The sequence below is a fragment of the Semicossyphus pulcher genome, unplaced genomic scaffold (genome assembly GCF_022749685.1).
Source record: "Semicossyphus pulcher isolate SPU_LCO1_2020_fin unplaced genomic scaffold, fSemPul1.0.p SCAF_4, whole genome shotgun sequence".
In the NCBI taxonomy this organism is placed as follows: domain Eukaryota; kingdom Metazoa; phylum Chordata; class Actinopteri; order Labriformes; family Labridae; genus Semicossyphus; species Semicossyphus pulcher.
The window spans coordinates 18,374,632-18,400,763 of NW_027211715.1; the positions used below are offsets into that span (position 1 = coordinate 18,374,632).

Sequence of the window (26,132 nt, forward strand, 5' to 3'; positions counted from 1 at the left end):
AGTTTAGTTATTTTCTAGGTTGAATAGGCTTTTATTATGAAAGAGAACCCAACTTAGGGTTTTTCAAGCTTTTACATGAGATTTCACCCTCATCTCAAGGTCTTCCTCAGCAGATGGAGCTTGCTTGGTTGTCATGGAGATAACTCCATCCGCTGAAGAAGACCGTAAGGTAAACAAGGAAGAAATTGACCATTAATCAAGTATTTAATTTTTGTTACTTAAAACCTTGGCCACGGCCAAGATGATACTTTTAAGCCATTTTATGTTCAATTATTTAAATTCAGATTATATTTATAGTTCTAAAATTATTATTAATTTTATTTCCTGTATGAGAGCCGCGAAGGGCCAACATTCTGTTCTTGTCCTCGCGAGTCACTTTAAATCGACTGATATCAACATTTCATCATCATGAATCAGGGCAGGGTAAGAGAGTGAAATGAATGCATGTGGGGAGGGTGTGTTACTTTGTCAAGAGCAGTGTTTTGGTCAGGCAGTAAGAGCTGGACGGGGGGAGGACCCGTGTAGCCTGCCGCTGGCCTGGAAAAAGGAGACGGAGGAAAAAGTTGTGTGAAGTTTCGGGACAAGGAGGTGGAAACTCGCCGCGTGAAGACCGACGGTCGGTTAGCTGCAGCAGCTCGGACCGACGAGGAAGATGGCGCGGCGCTGTGGCCGTGCCACGTCTTGGTTTACTTATGAAATAGAAATATGTCCCAGAAAGATAGCAACATCTGCAGTTTGGTTGTGTTTCTGTCTTCTTTTTCCCTCCGCCGCGGAGGCTGGACTGTACTCCGCGTCTGACCAAGTAATTTTACTGGGTCCGGAAAATGTGGAGTCAGTTTTATTTAACTCCTCAACAGCTATGGTTGTGGAGTTTTACGCTTCATGGTGCGGACACTGTGTCGCCTTTTCTCCGGTGTACAAAAGTCTGGCCAGAGACATTAAAGGTATGGACCTGCTACAAGGCACGTAGCTAAAGCTGTTCACACTATTAGTCCAGTATACTCATTCATAATGTACACTGCATTGTTTGTAATCACTTCACTTTTTCAACATTTTAGGACTGATAGTCTTTAATTCATTTGTTTCTATCTTTATTGTTACCATGGTCACACCCTGCATATTTTTATCATCAGCAAGCTGTTGTTTTTTATCTGTTAATTGGAGCGTGTGATCTAATGAAAGTGTTTTTATTCTGCTCAGCACTGTAGCTCTACATCACATCCTCCAGCTGAGTGTTTGTTTCTGTAGCTCATGGGCCAAAAGAAATATCACACAGCCGTGAGAATAAATATATTTAGGATGATTGTCAACAAGGCCTGGCAGTCATGGGGGTATTTCAGTCCTTAGTTTCATAACCCTAACCCCCAACAGTCAGCAGCAGCAAAGGATCTCTGTAAGTGCGATCAAGTGTCTTGCTTTGGCACGATAAACCTGTTGATGACATGTAAAATGAAAGTTCAGTTATTTGTACAAGAAAATGTCTGCAGAAGCCTATCAGGGACACACATCAATTCAAAATGCAGGATTTTTTTAAGGAAATACTTGTGCACACGCTCCGTCTGTATTGAAATGAACTGCATATTGGCCCACATGGCAAAAGGACAGGAGGACCCCTTCCCGTGTCATTAGACGGTACACTAAATATTTACCGTGGCCCTCTCTCCCTTTATTTGATGTTTCGTCAGAGTGGAAGCCGGCTGTGGACCTGGCAGCTATAGACTGCGCTGAGGAGATGAACAGGATGGTCTGCGCTGGATACAAAATCAAAGGGTATCCCACTATAAAGGTATTAAACAGCTGTTTAAACACAGGCCCTCATACTCTTTATCTTGTGTTTCTCTGTTATTATGGCAACTGGATATGACTTCACTCACTGAAGCAGGTCCTGTAATAGACAGACAAATTAATCAGCAATAATGGTTCCAGCTTCTGATGAATAACTTTTCGACTGTTTTTTGGCAGCAATTTGAAACTGTAATATGTAATTATAAAAAAAACGTACCCGGGCAGCCCTATAAAAGAGATACTGTCCTCTCTGTTAGCATATCTTAGCTTCTGAAAAGTCAACAAGGTCAAGCTCAAGGTCTTTACAGCGAGCATAAAAAGAAACATTACAACAGAAATAAACAACATACGAAAAGAGCAATTAAAGGATAATCACATGAATATTAGAAATACATGGACAAATACGTAGTGTGCACACCCATACGTGTGTGTACATACAGATGCAAAACTGACCCACACACACAAATGAAGGCTTTTGTTAAACAAGGTAAGATGCAAATCAAGTTAGGAATCGACTGCAAGGGAAGGCGAGGGAATACAAATGAGTCTTCAGGCATTTTTTAAGTAGTCAGGAGAATTTATTTGGATATTTTTTTGTTTCTGAAGCCACTGTTTGTAAACTATTGTTATTGTTTTATATCTAGAATTAATTATTTGTGTAATTAATTTGTAACAGTGGTGCACCTTTTATTAATGTGGTTTATATATCCATGAAGCTGTGAATGAAAACAAAACAGACTGGCTTAGATACTGCAGATCTGAGTCGATTCCCAGTCCAGTTAACTTTTGCATGATCAGCAGCAACATTGCAGAAGTGCTCCAGCTTCCAACATCTGCATTTGTATTTGTTGCATATCTGATGAGTCAGCATCAGTTGGTGTTTGTCCTTGTATCTCCTCGCTGTCGTCCAGTGAAAGCCGCTGAAACAAAGAGCCCCTTCTGTTTGAACACACAATGAAGCTTTAACATCTGCAACTCATTTGAACCAGGAAGGATTTAGGGGTCAAGGCAGGCAGAGGGGGAAAGCTGCCCCCCACCACCAGACATTACACAACATGGCTTTGGTTCTCTCACGGCCGTGTGAGGGCCGTCTCATTGGATCTCTCTTTCTCTCCACTTCCTACGTAACCAAAAACTTCTCTCTCTTCCTGTCTACAGTTCTTCCATGCTTACTCAAAGGCTGCGGTTACAGGACTGCCCTTTACAGGTACTACTACTACTATTTCTACTACTACTACAGCTACTACTTCTACGACATACATGGAAGTGATTCCAGTAAAAATAAAGAAGCCCTCACCTTAAAACTGCACATTCACCTTAATAGAGAATGTACAGTTAGTCAGAAATGGGAAATATCAGATATTATTTATTTATCAAATATTAAATGAGGTGTGTGCACCATCGGATACTTAAATTTGCAGATACCTCTTACGTTGTTGTCTACACATGCTCAAGTAGTCATTTATGTGTTTGTCTTTGACCTCCAGGTTACAATCGTGATGTTTTGTGGTTCCGTCAGAAGATCATAGACAGACTGGAAACTCACGAGGAGCCCTGGCCCCCTGCTTGCCCCCCGCTGGAGCCCACCAGGTAAAATAAACACACACACTCACAGGTATGCCCATTTTTCACTTTTAGTTAGAGGAAGGATTGATCTATCTTTAATCAATTTTTTTATCTACATGGCTAAAAATTGAAGCCAACACAGAATCTGCAGTTCCTCAAATGGCCACTTGAGACTGGCTACAAATGCGAGTCAAACACCCATGAAGCTCGATATTTCAATGCCAAAATTGACAGCAGAAATAAACCACTTACAGGCTGTCCAAACATGTATTCAAACACTCCGTAAATACAGTTTATTACAGAGGTGGTGCAGAAAAAGGAAGAAGGATACACAATTATGTCACTTTATTATGCCCCTTTTAGAATCATGGGGTTTTCCTCTTCTCCTTTTTCTTCGTTTATAATGGAAAAAAATAAGTAAACCACCAGTTTTTCTTGCATCACGACAGAAATCTCTTAATGAAGCTGTTCTTTTCCCGACAAGAGGAACATTTATAAGTGGAAAGTACATACTGAAAACCAGATACAGTAGTTCTAATGTTTATGATTGTGGGTGTTCTTTAGATATAAATAGTTATGTGTGGGGATAAAGCAGATCCAACTTAAAAAAAACAGTACAACTCCTATTCACATAACAAACCCTTTTTCCATTTAAGTTTAAAGTGTCTTTCTTCTTATAATCACTACTTCATCTGTAGTTGATCTCCTTAAGTTTCATTGGTGACATTTGTAGTTCCTTCAAGGATTGAAGGCTTGTTTGTGTTTGTCGGCTCCTCTCTCTCCAGCGAAGCAGAGATCGACAGCTTCTTTGAAACCAACAACGTTCAACACCTTGCTCTGATCTTCGAGGAGGATAGATCCTACATCGGCAGAGAGGTATCAGCTTATGTTTCCATCAACCTGAGCGTTCTTTTGCTTCTGAAATATTGTTGGTTTTGGGGCAGCAGAAAAAACATGCTTTCAGAAGTACATAGTTTGGTTCACTCCAAGTAAGTATCACCATGCAACTGATTATACTCTTCTAAGTCTGACTTAAGAAGTTGCACCAAAAGGGAAAATTGTTGTCAAAGTAACCTGGTGTATTGTTTGTTTGTAAAGAAATCATTTTGCCTTGTGGTCTGTGATTGGAAATGACAGGACATCACACACATACAAGACATATATTCAGCTAATATGTTGATATTTAATGTATTTTAGGTGACACTGGACCTGTTGCAGTTTGAGAACGTTGCAGTGCGGAGAGTCCTGAGCACAGTGGAAGGTCTGGTTACCAAACTGGGAGTGACTGAGTTTCCATCCTGCTACCTTTACTATCCTGGAGGCAACTTCACCAGACTCAAAGTGTGAGTATCTGCCCACATTCATGACACGACACAGTGTCATTTAATATGCCAGTAATATCATGCTGACAATGTTGGCAGCTAGCATTCAAGGTTTTGTGTCATTTTCAATGTGTAGTGAAGACATTTAGAATGATAATAATAATTGTTTTCTACGTTTCATGTTCATGTTTTGTATCCTGAATGGTTTTATAACAATTTCCATTGAACTGGATTTGCCTGCCAGTTCATGAAAGCTTTTATGAATGCTTAGACAAACAAGTACTAGGTCGTCCTCCCTGCTAAAGGATGTGCTCTGTTTACACTGAAGGTGTCAGTTATATAACTGGCTGCAGTCCATTTTTTTGGACTGTTTTTACAGGACTGGGTATATTTTTTTTAAGGCCCTCAACAACCACGCTTCACCTCCAAAGTCTTTTGATCTAATTGCCTCATGAGGCCTCATCTGACGGCTGTGTGGGCGTGTACAGACTGTGCTTGATTGACATCTGTCTGACCCTAATGTTATATAAGTTTCAGTTATGACAGCAGAGTCAGACTGAAATTCCTTCCCCATTCATTTCTATGCAAAGCTCTGACCAACTTCCATCTGAGACGAGGTGTTTTTAGTCAGAATAAATGAAACAACTGTGTGTGGGTGGGTGTTTTTATCTCTACTGCAGTCTGAGTTTTTAAACACGACAATAAAAAGGCAGTTTAGGAAATGTAGCGCCCGTGCAGACTCACTGTCTGAAGGCTTTATTGTTTACTTCTTTCCACAGCAGCTGGTTCAGACGGCCTTTGACAAACCTACTGTGTAAATATGCAAAGAGAGGAGGGCAGATTGGGACAGTAAAAGTAAGCGTGGCGGTACAGTCACAGGCGCCGACTCGTACAGGATCAAACAGTGCCATTCAACTTCCACAGAAATTGCCAAGAATTGTTGATTGTGTTCTGTAATGTACACGACAGTACAATGACTCAAAGCTGAAGGACAGTGTGGCTACTGTTCTTGTGTTTTTCCATCCACCCAACCAGTATACCATTATTTCAATAGTGAAACTGCTGCATTTACAAAGCAATAACTGCCACATGATCAACATTATTATTCACCTTTAAAACAACACCTTATGTTGGTTTCGGAAAAAATGTTTCTCCATCCTTATTAAGAACATTTAAAATAAACTGATGCAGAACGCACCAGTTATCCAAAAAGATTTGAGATAAAAAATGCGACTATTTTTGGCTGGTCTTGTTAAACGGAAAATCATTTTTAAATTAATAAAATAATTTCCAGATCACCATTTTGTGTCAAATAATTGATTTCGTAAGTTAATAGCTGTGTAATAAGCAGGATAATGTACAGTGAGCAGGTTGTTATGGTGGAGGTCCTGCTCACCCTGTCAGGCTTCCAATCCTTGATAACAACCTGCTCACTATACATTATCCCTTACTAGTGAAAGTAGTGTAAATGCAAACTTTACATCTTTAAAACATGTCAAACTTTTTACAGTAATTTCCATTTAACGTGATCTGAAACAAACAAACACCCGGTTTATTTCCCTTTGCTTTCTATTGTTCCAAACAACTTTGCTGTCTGCAGAAAACCTTCATCGCGTGCTCATTATCTGAACCCTATTCATGAGAATACTTTTAAACATCTGGCCTCTTAATGGGATCAGAGCATCAAAATCGCTCCCATTATTCACTTTCATAAAGCGTCGCTGATCATTCCTCACCCTGCAAATTCATCTGCTGTTCTCTGCCGCTTTGTTTGGCCGTTTCAATAACTTGGCATGCAAAGAGGACTCTTTTTAGTTGACAAATGCAAAAAGGAAATGATTTATTGCTGATTTATTTATTCACCCTCCATCTCTCCCCTTCCAACCCCCCTCATCTCCATCACTGTACAGAGGGGAGGTTTTTTAATTTCTTGCATGAAAACAATGCCATTGCTTTTCTGGCTTCACCTGCCAAACAAGCCCCCAGCCGCACACGGCGACAGATGGCCTCCCATCATCACTGAATGTCTGATTGATCCTGGGAGAGGCGTGAGTGTGCCTGTGTGTGTTTGTGTGTGTGCGTGTGTGTTTGAGAGCGTGCAGGGGCGTCTCACATCCGTCATGCATGTAATGTGTGCTGGTCCCAGGTGAATGCATTCCCTCCCAGCCCACCCTGATGCCTGCCTGCCTGCCTGCCCGCCGGCCCCTGGGATTGCTGGATGAATGGCTCTCCCTCCACATCTGTACACTCCCACCAGACACGCAGGTGTAATTGAGTCCCGGGCTGGTGTGAGTGAGCGTGGGCCCAGAGTATCCATCCTCCTTATTACCATCCTGCTCCAGTTTTACGATGCTCTCTCTCTCTCTCTCTTTGCCCCTGACAAGTGGAGAAAGCAAATGAGTGGAGGATGTGAGGGGTTGATGGGTAGAGAAAGAGAGAGGGAGCTTAATGGCTGGGGTTCCAGTTGCAGCGTTATCACACGGCTTAATGATCAGCGATCTCTCTCTCGCAGTTCCACGCCACTCTGGCACCATCTGCTCAGAATGTGAAATGCATTCCCGTAAGTGTGTAAAATATATGGCCACAAAAAATACAGGTCATAAAACATTTCTTTATGGCTTTGGAGTGCAGAAACAAAAGGTTGAAATAAACAGTGTATTTGTTTAAGGTTTTTTGCAGGATTAGAGCCGTGCCCTTGACACTGGTACAAACCTAGTTGCATGCGTACTATATGGTCAAAAGTATGAGGACAGTCAAGTATTACACCTTGAACAACTTTTGTCACTACAGCCTCCGCTCTTCTATGAAAGCTTCATACAAGACTTTGGAACGTGTCTGCAGCAATTCGCTCCCACTCTGGCACAAGAGTATTAGTGTGGTTTGCCGTTGATGCCGGGAAGGTCCAGCCTCAAACATGTCAGCCCCATATGAACAGTTTGTAATCCTGTTAAGTATAAAGTTTATTTTAAGTGCTATAAGTTTCTTTTTTTCATCCTCAGAAACTTTGAGGGTCGTGCTTTCTACTCTTACGCCCTCCAGAGGCTACCGGGGGTGGTGCGATCAGGAAAGCCTCCACCAGTCACCTCAGACGTTGGCACCAACAAAACAGAGGAGCCCTGGAGACCCTTCGACAAGTACGCACAACAACATGCTGCACAAAACTGTCTTTCTCTGCTCATTCTTAATATTTTTTTAATAACTTTGTGTGATTTTGTGCTCAGGTTCAGGGTGTACATGGCAGACCTGGAGTCAGTGCTGCACTACTCTCTGCGTTCAGAGCTGACTGCGCATTCTGTTATCAAAGGAGACGCCCTGATTTCTTTAAAGAAGTACATCTCTGTCCTGGCAAAGGTAAAGTTACCTGAGAGAGTACACGTGCAGCACACACACAACCAGATGTTAAACATTGATTAGGGTTCATTATTTTCTGTTTTTGATTTATAATATTTTAATTTTTTTAATGTCTTTTTTAAGATATTAGAAATAATTTAAACAGGGAAGAATTGGTAAACAAAATAAGGGATATTAAATCCAAAATATCTGATTAAAAAATAACATGCAAACATGCTGCATTCAATTAATTATGTTGCATAACATGCACTTTTTCCCTCATCTCCCTCGTCACTTTCTAATATCAGAAACATTTGGATTTGATGGGACAGAAGAGTGTTTCCTGTACATTATGCAAATTAGGCAACAACGTTTCTCCATAAAACTTAGGGACCTAAATATGAGTGAAAATCAATTATTTTTTATGAACAAAAGTTTGTCGTTTTGTGGAAATTGGCCAGAAAACCAAAAACTTATGAGGCTCAAGCTCCAAGGGTGAAATGAGCATCCACAGGCAGCAGCCGTGTGTAGTTACGGCAGGTCACCAGCAGATGGAGAGTGAGACAGCAGAATGTGTGTTGCACATCTGAGCTGTTGTTTTCCTACATTTAACTTAAAGTTCCCTCTATGCATAACATGTTTTTATTCCTCATATATCCATAATAATCTATTAGATTATTGGGCCAATTTACAAAATTAATTGCTTTGTCGAATGCTCTTTTGCTTTTCACCACAAACGCACGCTTGCACACATTATCTGAAGCCAGAGTGGATGCCATTGACTAGAGCAGCAGCGCAAAGACCCTCTTGGGTATTGTTGACCCTCTTGATGTTTGCTCCCGTGGGGATTGAAGCGTGGCTGCCAACCACTCGCTGCCCACAGAGTTTACACAGAGTGATCACTAGCGATCCTCCCTGGGATACCCCGACCACAACTCAGTCCATCCTCGTCACAGAGGATTCCTACATTCTGGTTTCACACAGGCTTCTCTGTAAACAGTCGTGGATGTAACAGCCCTCTGTGGTTACCCAAAACACCCCCCACCCAAATTATCCTGTAATCTGTCCAACATTTCAATCCTCTATCATCTCTTCCTTTTCCTTTTCTTTTTCTTGTTCACTTTATATTTTAATTTGATTGATCAGCTTTATTTTCCACATAATTATCTGGCTCCCAGCTGCCTTCTTCCTGCTTTTTCCTCGACTCATCACATGCTCGCCTCGTTCCCTCTTTCCCTCCTTTCTCACTGAAGTGTGCCAGCCATGCAAACATGTTGTGATGATGAGGCCTGACCTGCTAGCCCTGTCCCTATTGGCTACGCACCAGGCTGTCTCACTGCCCCAGTCTGCCACCAATCTCTCTGATTATATCTCACTCTCTAGGGAGGCGTCGTATCAAGCCAGTGTGTGTCGGTGCATGTGCGTGTAAGTGTGTGTGTGGTGGAGTCGGAGGGGGGAGGCAGAGCACGGTGGCCTCCCATTAGCTCCAGTTTGTTTAGTCAATAGCAGCAGGTCCCTGTGGTATTTTTAGCCTGTCCCCCTACCAGAATGGACCAGCCGCTCAGCAGGGCTTTGTGAGGAGGCCGTCATTGTTGCGGCTGACTTGTGACAGTGCTCGTTGTCGTTTGACTGAGCGATCTCACTACAAAGGGGCTGAGTCCTTTCAGTCTGTCGGCTTGTTAGGAGCAGTTCATGTGGATTGTGAAACAGCCCGAACAGAACTGAAGGCGAATGGACAATACTTTGATAACAAGAAATGTTTATGAGACACATGGTGCACCTTGAAAAGTGAACACAATTAATTTTTAGTAGAGAATCTCTCGCTGCTAAACCGCACTTTCTCCCTGATTATTGACGCGATATGTAAAACTCTGAGTGAGTCACGTTATAAGATTAGAGGGAACGTGACTCATGACCTCCTGACCTCAGTGTGAGTGTCATCGCTTCACGCTGGTGCCACATTACCTCAATCATGACGCACTGTTTAATTATTTCCAAACAAAATAATGAGTGGAAAATGCATTTGCATGAGGGTGTGTATTTGCATGGGTGATAATGTCTCTATGTGTGAGGCTGCAACTAATTATTGACATAATAATTACAGATGAATCTGCCAATGATTCATTTTGTCTGTATTTGTTTATATTGTGCATCAATAGGATTTTTAGTTTTACATGATAAAAAAAACGGATTCATAATTGCTTAAAATATTAATAGGTAACTATTTTGATATCTGTCAATCATTCTTGTGCACATTTAAAGAGCAGGCAAAGTCAGTGTGAGAATTATTTTGTATTTATCTCCTCATGTTTTCATGCAAATCTCTGCTCTGTCCAAGATGTGTAATCGTTTGTTCCATTCCACGATCGCCACAGCTTTTCGTTGTCCTCGTGCATCTCAATCCAAAAACATAAACATGGGGGGTTGCTCTGTTTTTGTTTCCCTTCTTTTACACCCAGTCGTTATTTTACTAGATTTACTGTCTTGTCAGGCCGAAGCCGGATTTATGAATCCTCTACATGTATATGAGGATTAAAATAGTGGATCTTGGGAAGCATGAGAGCATTACAGCGGGGTTTTTAAGGATTACACCTCTATCCTGCTTTTCTTGAAAGAAGCCCTTCAGCCCAGAGGGGACAGAGGGGAGAATTAAGAGGGGGGGGTTGGTCTGAAGGGACACAGCCTTCACCCTCCTCACGCCAGAGCTCACAACAAAATATTTACATTTTACCAAGGCTGCTATCTTTTTTATTAAAGCCAGCTGTCCATGTAATTATGGATGTAATTGCTGTTTTAAAAGGCATTTCCCTTTCAGCTGTAGTTTCCTTTCAGTGACAGTAAAAAACAAGTCCTGCCCGGTCTCCTCCATGTGGCACGCGTCTGCAGCGTCCGGGCCCCGGCCTGGTCTGCCCCTGCTGCAGCCAACAGATGCCTCCCTCTCGGGACCCTCGCCACAAGGAGCTTGTGGTTTCTCAAGTGCTGCTGATACTAATCGGATCAGGGATGACATATTGCCGGGGTGAAGGGGATTGTCATGGTCCAAGTGGGATGAGGGCAGGAGGGACACGGGGTTAGACGAGGGGATGTCTGCGTGCATGTGTGTATGGATGTTTGTTTTCTCGAGGCAGAGACAACAAACGCTGTTTTGATGTAGAAATGATAAAATGCAGTTTCTCTTGTTTCCAATAGAGTTTCACTGGTTGTTCTTTTGTAACTGTTATGTTTGTTGCTAATCTAAGCGACATCCTTTATCTACTAAACACATACTCTACTTCTAATAGAGTATGCTTTACTAACCCTGAAAAACCGATGCAAGACAAATGGTGATCAAGCAGAGCGACATGAAAGTTGATAATGGTGCAACAACATTAGTTTTTTAAGCGATCACCGGACCCACAGAGAGCTCATGAATACTGTTGCTTTGGTGATGCTGAGTTAAGCCCATTACTTGAAAACACCTGCGTTTTCCCTCCTGCTTAAATTCATATGGCTGTTTAATGAGCTTTTCTGACTGGTTGGCATCCAGACCTCAGATCCAGACCTAAACCTATTATATCACTCTCCCAGCAGTGAGCAGCACACGGCAGAGGCTTTTGTCTGTTCATACATCCTTTGATGTGTGTGTGTGGGCGTTTGTGTTGGTGTGTGTAGGAAATATTTGCTGAAGCAACAATATTGAAATCTGTAATATAAGATAAATTGTCTCTTTTCTGATTAACAAACATTTCAGGAAAAAAAAGGTTGACGATTGTTAACCAGTATGTTTAAATTCAGTTTATCGCAGTGACACAGTTTTCTGTAGGCCATGTTGGTAGGCCGAGGTAAAAGGTGCTGCATGGAGGGACACAGACAGAGCGGGTATCTGTTCGCCCCGGACCAGGAGGTTTCAGCAAATCACCGGGGGTCCGGTTAAGTGGTCAGGGTGTCACACGCAGATCCTGTTAGATGGTGATGAATAGACGGCTGAGCCAGGGACTGCAGTGTGTGTGTGTGCAAGATTTCCATTCAGTGCAGGTGTATTGAGTTGAACAAATGGTGGAGGCCTGTTTTCTATGACTTTACAGATCTGTATAGTCCCCCGGCAATTTGACAATCATTATGATTCAAGTAATAAAAAGTGATGCTTAAAAATTAAAGTTAAAAATGTTTATTGCAGCAGCAGAATACAGCTTGTGTTCGGCGTCGAGGCTCCGACCTCATCACTCCTTGCGGATTTATTTTACACGCAAAAATTAAATGAGTGATATATATATATATATATATAATATATATATAATAAATTCAACCCCCCTGGATGGAGCCTGCAGGTGGTTGCTGGGGTTTGCAGTACTGGTGCAGGGCAGCAATAGCAATAGCAAATCTAGCAGCTTCAATAGAGCGCCATATTGAGAGGGAGTGTTTGTCAGGTGATTGTGGAGAATGACGCACATTAAGTGTGAAATCAGTGCAGCTCGAGTTGGCAGCCTGAACTAGCTCGCAGGTTTCGCTCCATTAAATATTAGCAAAACAAAATAACAAACTAAATCAGTCAAACAAAAAAAACTGCTCTGATGAGAGTAAATTAATTGATAAGTCGACCACAAGTAATTTAATTGGCATCTATATTGACAATCTAATAATGTTTTTTTGTCCTTTTTGTGCCAAACCTATCATGTCTGCAGCTTCTCACATGTTAAGATTCTTTGCTTTTCTTTGTCTGTTATAAGTTTAACACTAATTATCTGCATGTCTTCGACAGTTAGGCAGACAAAGAAAATACATTTCAAGATATCACCTTGGGGTCTGGGAAGTTGTAACTGGAATTTCACTGATTATTGACATTTTAAAAAAATGCTGACCAATGGATAATTAAAATAATGGTTCCTGTAGTTGCTGGCCTAACCCAAAGTTACCATGGAAGAAGTCTATTTGTTGTTTAAGTCCTGGAAAAAAACATGATCCCTTTGCTGTGTCTATTTCTGGGAAACAGAACCATTATCATTTACTGTCAGGCTTACAGTGAGAATAGGAAGCACATTTAGCTGAACTATATTTAACCACTCTTTCTTTCTGTTACTGTCTGAACTCTGAAGACATCAGCTGTTTCTATTGTCAGACACAGACCAACGAGTATTTACCGTCCTCAGTCTGTCATCGCTGGTCTCAGACAGCCATCGCCTGGATTTCCTCTCTCTCCTCAGGTTCCTCACTCTGCTAGTTACAGTGTCGAGTTTCCTCCCAGGTGTGGTTGTTACCATGGCAGTCTGAAAAGATGTAAACACACGGCAGGAGAGAGCACCGAGTACACTAAGTGGTTGTTAGTGGCTTAGGGAATGGATCTAAATGAAGGAAGAGGCTTAAGCTCGGCTGCCGTCTCATTTAGTGGGTTTTCTTTAAAGGAAAAACAAGCGAACCGCTCATTTGCAGCAAGTAAACCCTGTGAACAACATTGTGTCGGACGAGTCGCCTGCAGTTAATCAAGGCATCACATTTCCGCTTGGTAATTTAGTAGAACAAAAATAATGTGAATGTAATTTTTATATGCCGTCTTAAACATACAACTATAACCAGAGCAGTGAGACTTTTTAAAATACATATAATGTAACTATAAACTTTAATATATTAGAAAGATTTATTAGTGAATAATGAATTTGATGGCATTAGAAACATCATATAAAGTGATATATAAAAAATATACAGATTTTTTCCAGCTATTTATGATAATTAATTGAGCACTTTTTGGTTTGGAGCTTTTGAAGACTTAACTTTTGTTCCTGAGAAAATGACCATTTCTTCCTATTTTCCAGACATTATACAAACATAACGACTGATAGTTTGATCAAAAAAAAGTTCCATCAGTTCTTAAATTTAACATCTTTTTCCATTGTCTCCTGTTGCTTCATGTCTGCAGTATTTCCCCGGCCGTCCAATGGTGATGAACCTTTTGAGATCCGTAGAGTCTTGGCTGAACCAGGCTGGTGATGAGATTTCCTATGTGGCATTCAGAGAGATTCTTGATAACTCTGCACAGGTGAGTCAACACAGAGACTAACTGACAATTAAATAAAAAGTACCAACCTTATGCAACTATTTTACAATGAACTTCTTCTTGCTTCTTGTTTGTTAATTAGCATTTTTGTCTGTCTTTGATATCTCTCTGGTATTTATTGGATGGTCTGCTCCATCACATACAGCATTGAGGACAAACATGGATGCGAATTATAATTTGTAAAAGAACAGACTTTTGTTAGTGTGAGCAGGAAGGCATCTAAAAGGAAAGGAAGGTGGATCAAGAGGGCAGGTCTGCACAAAATGCATCCAGTCTGATGATGTGAGGACGTCTGTCTTTGAATAACCTCGTCGTTTCGCTGACATACCAAGGTCACCTGTCAGTCTGCACGCTTAATCAGTTCAAAACCACCTCGGAGGCCACAAAGTGATGCCTCCTCTGTTGAAGAAATATCTTGAAAATTAAGATAAAATACATAGTATGGGTAGATAAAATAATATCCAGATATATCAATGTGTACTCTGTCGTCGTGTCTGCGCCAGCACATACAGCTGAGGATCTATGTGCTGTTGTCTTTGGAATGAAGCCTGCATTCCTCCAGTATACGCCCCCTTGCAAATTGAAAGAGTCACTTACTTACATCATTAGCTTTTAGCAGGCAGATCAATTGATCAATGAATCAATGGGAAGGTATGAATAGGCCCAGAGGAAATGGACTCAGTACACACACACACGCACACACGTACACAAAATCTTTACTATTGACATGTGAGTAACCCTGTCAATCACACGAGTGATGGCAATGCAGTGTGGCGAGAGAAACGACTTTATGTCAGAGAAAATATGTTATTGGATTCAACTGTGGCTCGTGGTTAGAGATCTGAATAGCTTCTGTTCATTAGTGGAGGGCTGAGCCATTAACCTGAGATTGACTTTCTATTGATCAAGAAAACTACGTGGAACAGCCTTCATTAAGTCGCACAGGTGGGGGTTGTTGGAGAGGCTCTACTTTTTTAGAGTCTTTGGGATTAAAGGAAAACCTCATCTAAGGGATAAGGCTGGTGTTATTCTGCATCTTTCCTTTTTTTAAACAAATCTCATAAGACAAAACCATCAAGGTACTTATTCAGTCCCTCAATACCTTGAGTCATAAAGTGTCGCACTTACACCAAAGCACATTTACCACTCCGCTACATACCTCAGGGAGACACTTTTGCAATTGCCAGGGGGTTCACGGAAAGATTGTGGATTAAACTAGTTTGGATAAGATGGAAATTATGGTTGATTGAAGAACAAAATATAAAGTTAGCTGTACTTAACACCAGGTCTATTGCAATTGGTTGGGTTAACATTAACTAGAGTTAAACCTTTGTTCGCAGATGAGAGTGATCAGTTCGCTTTAAGTAACAGAAAAACAGCTCAAAATTATTAGCTTAAACCAAAAGATAAACCGGTGAAATAGCTCAAGTGATATGTTAACTGTTGAAATTGCTAGCTCTAGTAAAGCATGGCGTGTTAATAGTTAGCTTAAAGCAATAAACAGTTGGAAAAGCTAGCTAAAGTAAAGCATAAACGGTTGATAGTTTGCTAAAAGTAATGGAAACAGTTAAAATAGCTAGCTTAAATAAAGCATAAATGGTTGATAGTTGGCATAAAGCAATGGATAAACGGTTAACAGTGCTCCCGACTGACTGACCTCGGCACAGCTTGTGAGACACAATGGAGGCCATTCAGGTTGCAACATAAGTAAAGGACTCCTTGATATACTTACTTTAAGAGTTAACAGTTATTTTAAAAATTGCCCTTGGCCTATTTTTGTGTATTTATAAGATTTTTTGTATTCGCAACTTATTTACTTTTTCTTACATGTGTTATAAAACACCTTGTATCTGTGTTATAAAATAAGTCTTTAAGTCACATTGGTTTTAACAGTTCTATGTTGTATATTTAAATGTTGACAAGTTAGGAGCGTTGTTTCCTTAGGCCGTATTTTTAAGTGTATTTTTTATTTAATTTATATAATGTTTATACAAAGCCAACAGTTTAATAGATACATCTGCCATTTATTTCAGTATGACACTAATTTCAATACATTCATAAAATCCAATTAGCAACTGCAAACATGAGCAAAGTTGTTCTTTCCCCCCAAATGTCTCAGATGAAAACAGTTAAGTGAAGTGCACAAAGATGTTCTCATAAATCTTCTTACAAACATCAGAACTCAGAAAGATGTGATGCCATGTCTGATGCAAGAAAATTGTCAGGTTTGAAATGTAGACTGCAGACCCGAAGATTTTTTAGTCGACCCACCGGTATACTCTCGTCGTATTTTGGATTCTGCCATTGCCTGCAGCGAAAATTGTAGTATTTTACTCCAGCGTCTCTCGCTGGGCCGTATTTATATAGCTAAAGTAATGCATAAACAGTGGAAATAACTGGCTAAAGTAATACTTAAACAGTAAAAATAGCTAGCTTAAATAGCATAAATGTTTGATAGTTGGCATAAAGCAATGGATGGATTAAAATAAGTAGCTAAAGTAAAGCATTGAACAGTTGAAATAGCTAGCTAAACTAAGGAATAAACAGTTGAAATAACCAGCTAAGTAATGATTAAACTGTTAAAGTAAGTAGCTAAAGTAATGGATAAACAGCTGAGGAAGTTTGCTTGAAGTAATCACCAGATTGTACGAATGCTTTCTTCGCACAGTGTTGTAATTTTTGTTTGTCTGCTTGTTTTTCTTCTTCAGTCTCCGGACGCGGCTTTGCCTGAAGGCGTGCGGTGGGTGGGCTGTCAGGGTTCAGAACCCCAACTGAGACGTTACCCTTGTGGGATGTGGACTCTCTTCCATGTTCTTACCGTCCAGGCCTATAGCACTGGAAGCACAGGTACACACACACACACTGAGTTTGTATTGCTCAAAGACAAAAGGCCGTTGAGAGTTCATGAAGACAGGGATGGATGGAGGATGAGGGCTTTGTGAGACTTTGTAAACAAATTAGCCCAGGAATGTTTTTTTTTTCACACTGACCTGATTTAAAATCACACAGAGAAAAAACGAAACACACACGCAGAAACATTTATCATGATGTAGTTCTGACCTGAAATCTTTGAGGTTTTTGTCCTATGTTGTGTCATTTTGTTGCAGCTAAAATTGAGCCTAATTGTGACTGTGTGAAAAGGGATTATGTTAGATTAGTGGAATGTGAGTGGTTAATAAAACAGGCAGATGACCGGAGGCTCCACTCCTGTCAGGGACGTTAATCTCCCTCCAACTCACACACACACACACACACACATTTGCAGAGGTTAATCCCGAGGTTTACGGACCATCATGTGACCTGCAGATGGACTGGCCAAAAGGGGCGTCCATCTGGCCCCCCACAGACCAGCAGCTTAATGGATGGGTACACACACGTATTGTACATTATTGGCAATAACATGCAACTCTATTCATCAATATACACAGGCTGCAGAGATTATATAAGGTGTGAACGCATTGGTTAACGTTTGTTCTCATGCTTATACAATCCCATCCTTATAGAGCAAACACACACACCCAGACACACTGCCACTGTCAGTTCGGTTCATCTGAAGGTCCTGCTAAGCCGAGAACAAAAGCAAACAGGTTCAGGAGAATATGTTTGTGTGCTGTTGAAGGCCTGAGACAACAGCCTGGCCACCATTCACACAGAGGGTTAACCGTGTTTAATCTCCAGATTGGGTTATCCCGTTCGTATAGTGTATTCATCTGAATATGGGGTTAACCCAGCTCTCTGTGACTCCTGGCCCACATAACCGTGGGAATCCAGGAAGCTGTGGACCCACACTGCCATTAGCAAGCTTTCAGGATACATCACATTTTAATGTATAGAGAAAACAGCTTTAGAAGGGCAGGTGATTGTGCTTTATGTAGGAGATAATGAGTTGTTGTTCTATACGTTGAGAGGAGGTCGTCTACGAGATTCTCCTCAACATCAGGTCTCAGAACAAAGTGTTTAACGTAATCATCATCATACGCAGCAGCACGTTTCTCATTTGGATCAGATCAGCTCTCAACAATAACTGTCCTCTTGTTATTCCAGATCCCCAGGAGGTGCTGAGCACGATGAGAAACTACGTCCACAACTTCTTTGGCTGCAGGCCGTGTGCCGAGCACTTCGAGAACATGGCGAGGGAGGGTATGTCGGAGGTGAACACACTGAAGTCGGCGGTCCTTTGGCTTTGGTCAAGACACAATCGCGTCAACAACAGACTGGCAGGTATGAGTCAGCACAATCATCTGTTGCTAGAATAAAGAAGATAGTCGTTCATTTAAAGTACAACTGTGATGCACTTGATTTGTTAAAGCATCCTTTAAAATACAGTGAAACAGCTGTTTTATCATCTTAAAGTAACAATCTCAAACTTCTTCATTCATAAATAAATGTCTGTTAAGTCACTATCTATCGTCGAATGAGGTAACACAATGGTGATTGAGCCTATGGCCCACTGATGAAAGCCTTTGCATTTGCAGTATATAGTATGGACAGTAATCTACTATGGCTGAACAAACAAAGAAAAGATCGATGGCTACAGATACAACTTCAAAAATAAGTGAAAATCCGAAGAAAAAGAAACAAATTTGTCGCTCAGATGAAGGCAAACAGTCCGCAAGTGAAAGCGAGGAAAATCAAGAGTTAAACCATGACAAAGGGAGCCAGACGTAGACTTCTGGTTAAATTGGGAAGAGTGCTCCCATATTTACCGATTATCACCAATGGGAGGTGTTCAAGAGCACAAAAATCTTTGTGATTGTATCTTTACACTTCCATACTGTGACGTATTTATGGGTGATATGAGCTACATGAATGGAATATAGTTACAAGAGGGATTTAAATCAAAATCCTTCAGATGTGATAAGATCACATCAATCGACACACATCCCTGATCTATAATGACTCTTTGCTAGCCCCACATGCTAACAGTGTAGAGATTTGATATCACATGTGATTGGATATATTTACTTTTATGCAAAATCAGTTCAATATCAGGCATCAAAATTATTAAAAATGTAACATTTTTTTCAAACACAATACATGCTCACTCCTGCTGCAATGAGGATGTGGCGACTTCCTTTTGTTTTGAAGGTCGGAGCTAAGCATCAGACATGATAGAAGACCTTATTAATAACAAACATGCATTCAAGTGAGGTTAATAATACATCTTAAAAAAATTAATTAAAGATTAAAAATTAACATCACTCAGTCATTTTAATCATCCTTTAAGCAAAAACACAAAAGTGTCTCTAGTTTCAGCTTCTCAAATACAAGGTGTTAGGAGGAAGTGTGCATCCTTCCACACATCCTTCCTAACTACCACCTTAGTGTGCTAAGCCATCCTCCCACGTTTTCCCCCACATCCTCTTTTCTGTATCTTAACATCCACAACTCAAAATCTTAAGCATCACTATACTCAACTTGAGGGGAAGATTTTAAGATCCAGTTTCCTCTTCTGGTCAGGCAGTCTTTGTAATACGACTAAGAGGGTGAGGGGTGGAGGAAGGATGGATCCTCAGATCAGACACCAGCTGTCACCCCGTCTTAGTCCTCCAAGTATCATCTGCTTCTGCCTCACCCATTTTCTCCTGACCCCCCTCTACCACCTTCCATCCTTCTCACACCCTTACCATCCTTCACACACACGCCACTGCTCCCCCACTGTTAGCTCACCAGTCATCAACCATTTCTCATTCGTATCTCCTCTTGACTTTTCCCCCAAATGCTGTTCTTGCACTTTTCCATTTTAAGTCTGCACCTTAAAAACGGTCGGTCTGGCACACACAGAAATGTGATTCCTCTTGTTAATCGTTCAGCATCAGATTTAACTTTTGCTGCCTTTTTTTGTTTCATCTCTGATCCTCAATCCAGACTAATCTGTCTTTTCCTGCTCTGTATATTAACGCACAAAGTTTCCATCTGTTTTGACCGTGCTGTATCAGCATATTAGTTCTGCACACCAACCTCAAGAGTGTTAAACAGCTCCAGAGCGTCCCTCCTCCCTTGTTTGTGTTCATATGATTTTATTAGGCGCAGGGCTGTCATTAACAGCCCACTTTGTTAAATCACTGTCTTTTGTTTGTGTTGACTGCCCCCTCTTCTGTCTCAGGGACAGCTTGTGTCCTGAACAGCAGGGGCCAGAAGGACACCCATCCCTGCGTGTGTCTGCTCCCCAGACACTTAAACACTATTCAACCCTCCACCTTCATCCATCCGTCTTCCCTCTCTTCCTCTGTGCCTGTGGCAGTCTTTCTCTATTTCCACTCTCCATCCCCTGGGACTCATATCCTCCGCTTGACAAGTAATAGCAAAGCATCCTCGCAGGATGGCTCCCCCAGGAACCGGCCCTCTTTGCCCACACACACGCAAACACACACACACAATTCCCAAGGTATTGTGTGACAGCAGGTGGCAAACACCATGACACAAGCCACGCACGCGCTCCCCCCTCCTTTCCCTCCCCTTCCCAACACACACACACACACACGGGTCAAGTTGTGGCGTGTGGCAGGGGGAGTTAGTCATGGTGGAGGGTGAGTCGGGGTCCACAGGGGATAAGTCGGGTGAATCAGAAGGACAGAGAGGGAGGAGTGGAGGGTTTGGCTGCGTTTGTAGCAATGAGCGTCGGAGTCTCCCTGAGGAGAGCACACTCCATCCCTCCATCCACTCAACCCCTCCTCTCCCCTTTTCCTAAAGTGGAGCTCTTTAGCAGGCCTCCCCGCCCCTCCTTTCAGGAGCAGCCATGCATGAAAGAGCAGCTATTTGTAAAGCAGCCGAACAATTAATTTAGCTGGCAACAAAGAGGCCCCAGGGCCCTCGGCCCTCCACGCAGCAGCAGAATTAAGAGCGGCGGCAGCTCAGTCCTGTTGCTGCTTGTCAACAGGCTGAGACTGATTCACATTTCTACAGACAAAAACGGCCGAGCTGCAGCAGGCAGGGCTGCTCTCAGGACTGTGTGTTCACATTCAGCACTTTTTTTGGCTTGAGTATCTCGATATCATGTCCAATACTAAAGTGGATTTCTGTTCTTTTGTGTTCTGTAGTGCTAGAACTGTTGGAAACAAAAGATGCCTTTCGCCTCTTTGCCTTTGGTTTAGTTTTTTATTCCTGTGTTTGTGAAGCACTTTGTAAGCTGGTGTTTTAAAAAGTGCTCTATAAATAAAGCTTTACTTACTTACTTACCTACTTTATTGATAGTACAGTGAAGATAGAACAGGACATGTGGGGAAAAAAGAGGGAGAATAACGTGCACCAAAGGGTGAAGGTTGGAGTCAAACTAGCGGCTGATGAGACAAGGACTTATGGGGTGCCTGCTTTACCAACTGAGCTAAACCAGTGCCCCGAAAACTTTTTTTTTTGTCTGATTAAGGCCCTTTATGTCAAAATGTTGCACCATTGAAACATATATTTGCTTCAAATTTTAGTGTGCCGACAGCCGAGGTTGGATGTGCAAACTATCCTCCGTCTTTGCTTTAAATAAATTACCGGTTTTCATTACCTGACAGTTGTGGAAATAGGTGCTTAGGACACATTTGCGTCAGTGTCGTAAAAGAACTGGTAGCCGGAACAAGTGTTAGATCTGTCATCCAATAAACAGACTTCCTGGTTTTTGACTCCATTATTTAAATGAGCCGAAAATCTCTGACATCATCCGCCTTCCTCAGCAGCCATGACGGCTCGGTACGCCATGCGCCGTAGCTGATCCTCACTTACAGAATTAGTGCTGAGGAAGCTAGTTTGACATGCTGAACAATACATATTTATACCCGATGAATATGTATGAGCGGCGGCGATGACATCTCTGTGACAGGCCTCTGTGGCAATCTCAATCTGGCTGCTATGGCTAAAGTCACCCTGGACGCAACCGTGGCAAGCTGATTAGAATAACGAAAGAGATCAGAGGCATCGGGGGTGTGTGTGTGCGTACATGTGTGTGCACGTGTGTGCTCCCACCTGCTGAAATGTGTAAAAGCCCCCACACACACCCACAGGCTGCAGCCCATCCAGGACACCAGTAAAATTGATGTATCCTTTATGTAAAGTACTGTATGCAGAGTACATACACACATGCATATGACTGAGATTAATCTTGAGCGGCGGAGGGAGGAGGAGGGAGCGGGGACGGAGGTGCTGGAGGATGTAAATTGACAGTGTTGTAAAGTGACAGACCTGCTGCTGCTCTGCTCTTTTTTTTTACCTCTTTTCACACACATACACACAATAGCCTGTTGGTGACAACAAGCAATTTATTACTACATGCTGCGCTGTGTGTGTGCGCTTTTGGGCATTTCTGCAGAGTGTCTGTTTTGTATGAGCTTGTTTTTTTTATGCCAATTCCTCTGCCAGTCTGCTTGGATGCAGTGTGTGTGTTTGTGTGAGTGTGTGTGTGAGTGACGGGTGGTGTTAGTGGGGCAAACACCTTTAAAGTAGAAAGTTTCTAATTCATTAGGAGGGCAGCTCCCCTCTGAGGTTTGTGTTGCTCTCATGTTCAATTTGGAGATTGGACTTTGCTTTCAAAGGGGCGTGAAGGGACAAGACAGGTGCCACGGAGCGGGAAGGTCTGCTGCCTGAAAACACGGTGTGTGTGTGTGTGTGTGTCTGTGTGTGTGTGCACGTGTAGGGAAGCTGTCCACTTTGGCCACATCTATTATCTCACCACCCCTCCCACTGGGACATCCCAGAAGCCCATTGATCATTGTTAGACCCTGTCATACCCACACACACACACACACAAATATCAATCCCTAGATTACATGCACACAAACACAGACAGATGATTTACATATACACACTTAAAACACATACATACACATATGCATATAGGCACTTAGTTTTTACGAGCACTGTGACAAGATCAAATGGGTTCAGCACAGATTGCATCCAGTCGTCGGAGCACTTACATCCTCGAGTCAACGCACCGACAGGGAGAATAAAAGAAACAATGGACGAAGAAGCAGCTGAGTGGGTGCTTTATGTTGTGAGTTTCCTGAATGTGGCAATGAATCTGGAGCCACGCAGCATTTTCTGACCTTGTATATCATCTGCTATAAGTTAGTGAGGTTTTTATGAGTTTGTCAGTGTGAGGGAGAGTTTGACGGAGCTGATGTAGTGAAGGAAATAGGCCTGTTCAGCTTAAGTAGTGCACCCAAATACAACACTGAAAAAGTCTTATGTCTCACTTACTACATACAGTATACAGTGAACTGAATCTGTTTAATATCTAGCAATGCACCGTATGATTTTATTAAAAGTGTAACAGCTGTACAGAAAAAGGAGCGAGCATGTCAACCATCCACACAACATTTTATGGTCACGATCCATCCTCCACCCCTGACCAGGACTCTGTTGTACCCTACAGTAACACTGTTTCTGTGGCAATCTCTGCAGGTGCTTTAAGCGAAGACCCCAACTTCCCAAAGTTCCAGTGGCCTACGCCAGAAATGTGTTCGTCCTGTCATATGTTGAGTGAGAACGGGGACCACATGTGGAAAGTCGAGCAGGTTCTTTCCTTCGTCCTGTCCTACTTCTCGTCCAGCCGCATCCTCACAGGTACTGTGGTTTTGTTTCTGAAGAGCGCGTGTCTCATAAATTCTTCCTACCTGCCTGTGTTCAAAGAAATCCACCAGTTTCTTTCCTCTATGAACGTGTTTCTATTGAGCAGTTTCACATATCCACCACTGATCCAGATGGTTCAAGGATGCCCAGTCAAGCATCTGATGATAGATTAGAGGTTGTGACTGTATTAATAATCTACAGTATATGTGTCTTTCTTTTCCTCGCTCTGACAGATTACCTGGAGAGTGAAAGCCAAGTCCTGGAGAAACAACGGCAGAAACATGCAAGTCGGCTGCTAACTTTAGAGGCTCAGAAACGAGTAGAGAGGAAAACCAGAGAGGCCTTAGACTCCGTAACAAATCCTCCACCATCACAGCCCTCTGTGCAGGAGGAGGAAGAGGAGGAGGAAGAGGGGCCTCAGGATGAAGTAGTGGCAGATGAAGAGGAGGAAGGCGGTGAAGCAGCAGAGATGGAGGCTAAGCCGACCCCCTGGGCCAGACCTGGGATAGAGGTGGGACGAGGCCGGCAGCAGGCCCGAGGGAAGCCGAGCATTGTGGGGATGAAGATGCGAGAGCTGCCAGAGGACATCGTCGATCTCGATTCATTCGTCAACCAGCACTACAAGGCCAAGGCGCTGCAGTTGGCCGCCCCCAGCCGGGTCAAACGACGCACCCTGCAGAGGAAGGAGGAGCAGGAGCCCGGGCCGGTGTTCGGGCTCGGCATGGAGCTGGATGCGGGGCTCGGGATGGTCGGCCTGCAGCCTATAGACGCAGACTTTGACCAGGGGAAGCAGCTACAGAAGCGAGAACTGACCGGCCACTACTTTGTCGAGGAGGCCGAGTGGAACCACAGGGAACGCTGGATGTCTGTGCTGAGCATCGGATTCTCCAAACTGGACATCAGCCTGTGTGTCATTCTTTATTTCCTGTCCTGCATGTGTCTTCTGGCCATGTACCTCTTCTTTAAAAACCGCCTCAGGCTCCGGCGGTTTAAGGCGGCCCTGACCTGAACCAAAGTGCATTCAAATTTGACCTGAGTGGGCAATGATTAACTTTCATTAGGTTCATGTAGAATAAGCTTCAGGTTAAGGGGATGTGTCAAGATTAGTGCCATCTTAGGACGCCCACTTAACTGTTACCTGCAGCTGACGTGGGCGACAGCGTGTTTTACCCTGAATGTTGAGGATGTGTTACATCTAAGTGGAGAGGAGGAGGAGGGAATACATTCAAACCTTTGAAAATCAGGTCACCTTACATTAAATCGGCGCAGCCTTTGATTCAGTTTGACCACTCATGAAGGATTAACCCCAAAATGAGCTGAATGAGTTTTTACTTGTATGAAGTTAATGCTACTAATGTGGAAGGAGTGATGTGTGTTACTTTAATTGTTACATAAATTTAATATCTCACAGAAGGGCAGCGGCCTCCTTCATACCACCCTGTGAAGTACGACCAAAATAATCTAATTTTAGTCGCAATCTTTATATATTTACATGTAAAAAATATGTGAATCATTTGAAAATATGTGATTATTTAGTTATTAAAGAACGTAGTGCTGTCATATCTTAAATTACAGATGAGCTGTAATCAAATTACTGAGATTTGTTTTTCAATCTTCATATTTCTGTATTTCATTTAATAATTAGATAGTTTAAAAAGGTAGCACCAGTCCCTGGATGTTATGTGGGTTTTTTTGTGTTGAAGACTAACTGTTCTCTAACCGTCAGATCTGCTCCTTTTTTCTTCAGGTCTTCTTAGGATGGCTCCTCGTACATTACACTGTTATGTCACATCTGTGAATGTTACATCACACTGCTGAGTCCACATTACAGCTACTCTGGTTCCTTATGAAGAGTTGTGGAGCGAAGCATATGTTCACACTGGGCCAGGGGTTACGGAATAAGCAGGATTTGTTTTTGGCTTGTGTCCACAGTGTAAAGAAAACGCAGTTTGCTTCTTTGCCTCCGTCTGAATCAATAAAATTATTTTTGATAAGGACTCAATGCCTTTTCTATGATCTGATCCATTTGTTGAGGTAGATCCAATAAGCGACCTTTCAATCACACTTTGTTTTGATCACATAAATGTTATTTACAGGGAGGGGTAAACCTTAAAGCCATCTGTTTGTCTCTGATGTCAAAATATGTTTACAGAAGCTCCCAGATCTTATTCGCTGAAGATTTGGTGAAAACAAGTTTCTCTTTGTTTTTTGTTTTGATCAAGATTACCGGCACACGAAACAAGGAGGACCAGGGTGTTAGGTTTGGAAATGGAGGGGGTTAAAGCATCCAAGGTTGAAGGAAAAAGCCTGTTGCCATCTGCTGTGCAGCGCAAGCTAAATCCTAACAATTTCATTGGGATTATAGCAAGTGAGTAATCCAGCTTTCCTTTAGGACTACAGGGAGAGATTACCCTTGAGGATTAGCTCCATGCAGATAATAAACTTTATTAAAACGCAATCGGCTTTCGCGGGGCTTCTTCCCTCACACACTTGGAGGTGGGCTCCGTTGGGGGGGAAGGTTTGGTAGGGACCCTCTGGGAGGGTAACAG

General features: G+C 42.3%; 1 protein-coding gene across 1 annotated transcript; it reads left to right on the forward strand.

Moving 5' to 3' along the window:
- The first annotated feature begins 442 nt into the window (after positions 1-442).
- Positions 443-25,564, forward strand: qsox1 (quiescin Q6 sulfhydryl oxidase 1). The gene is made up of 13 exons (XM_069680025.1): positions 443-944; positions 1,686-1,786; positions 2,944-2,992; positions 3,273-3,375; positions 4,137-4,227; positions 4,549-4,694; positions 7,673-7,807; positions 7,895-8,024; positions 13,894-14,013; positions 16,740-16,878; positions 18,076-18,252; positions 23,416-23,577; positions 23,817-25,564. Exons 1-13 carry the CDS (start codon positions 653-655, stop codon positions 24,590-24,592), a joined length of 2,421 nt encoding a protein of 806 aa, XP_069536126.1. The 5' UTR covers positions 443-652; the 3' UTR covers positions 24,593-25,564.
- Positions 25,565-26,132: the final 568 nt, after the last annotated feature.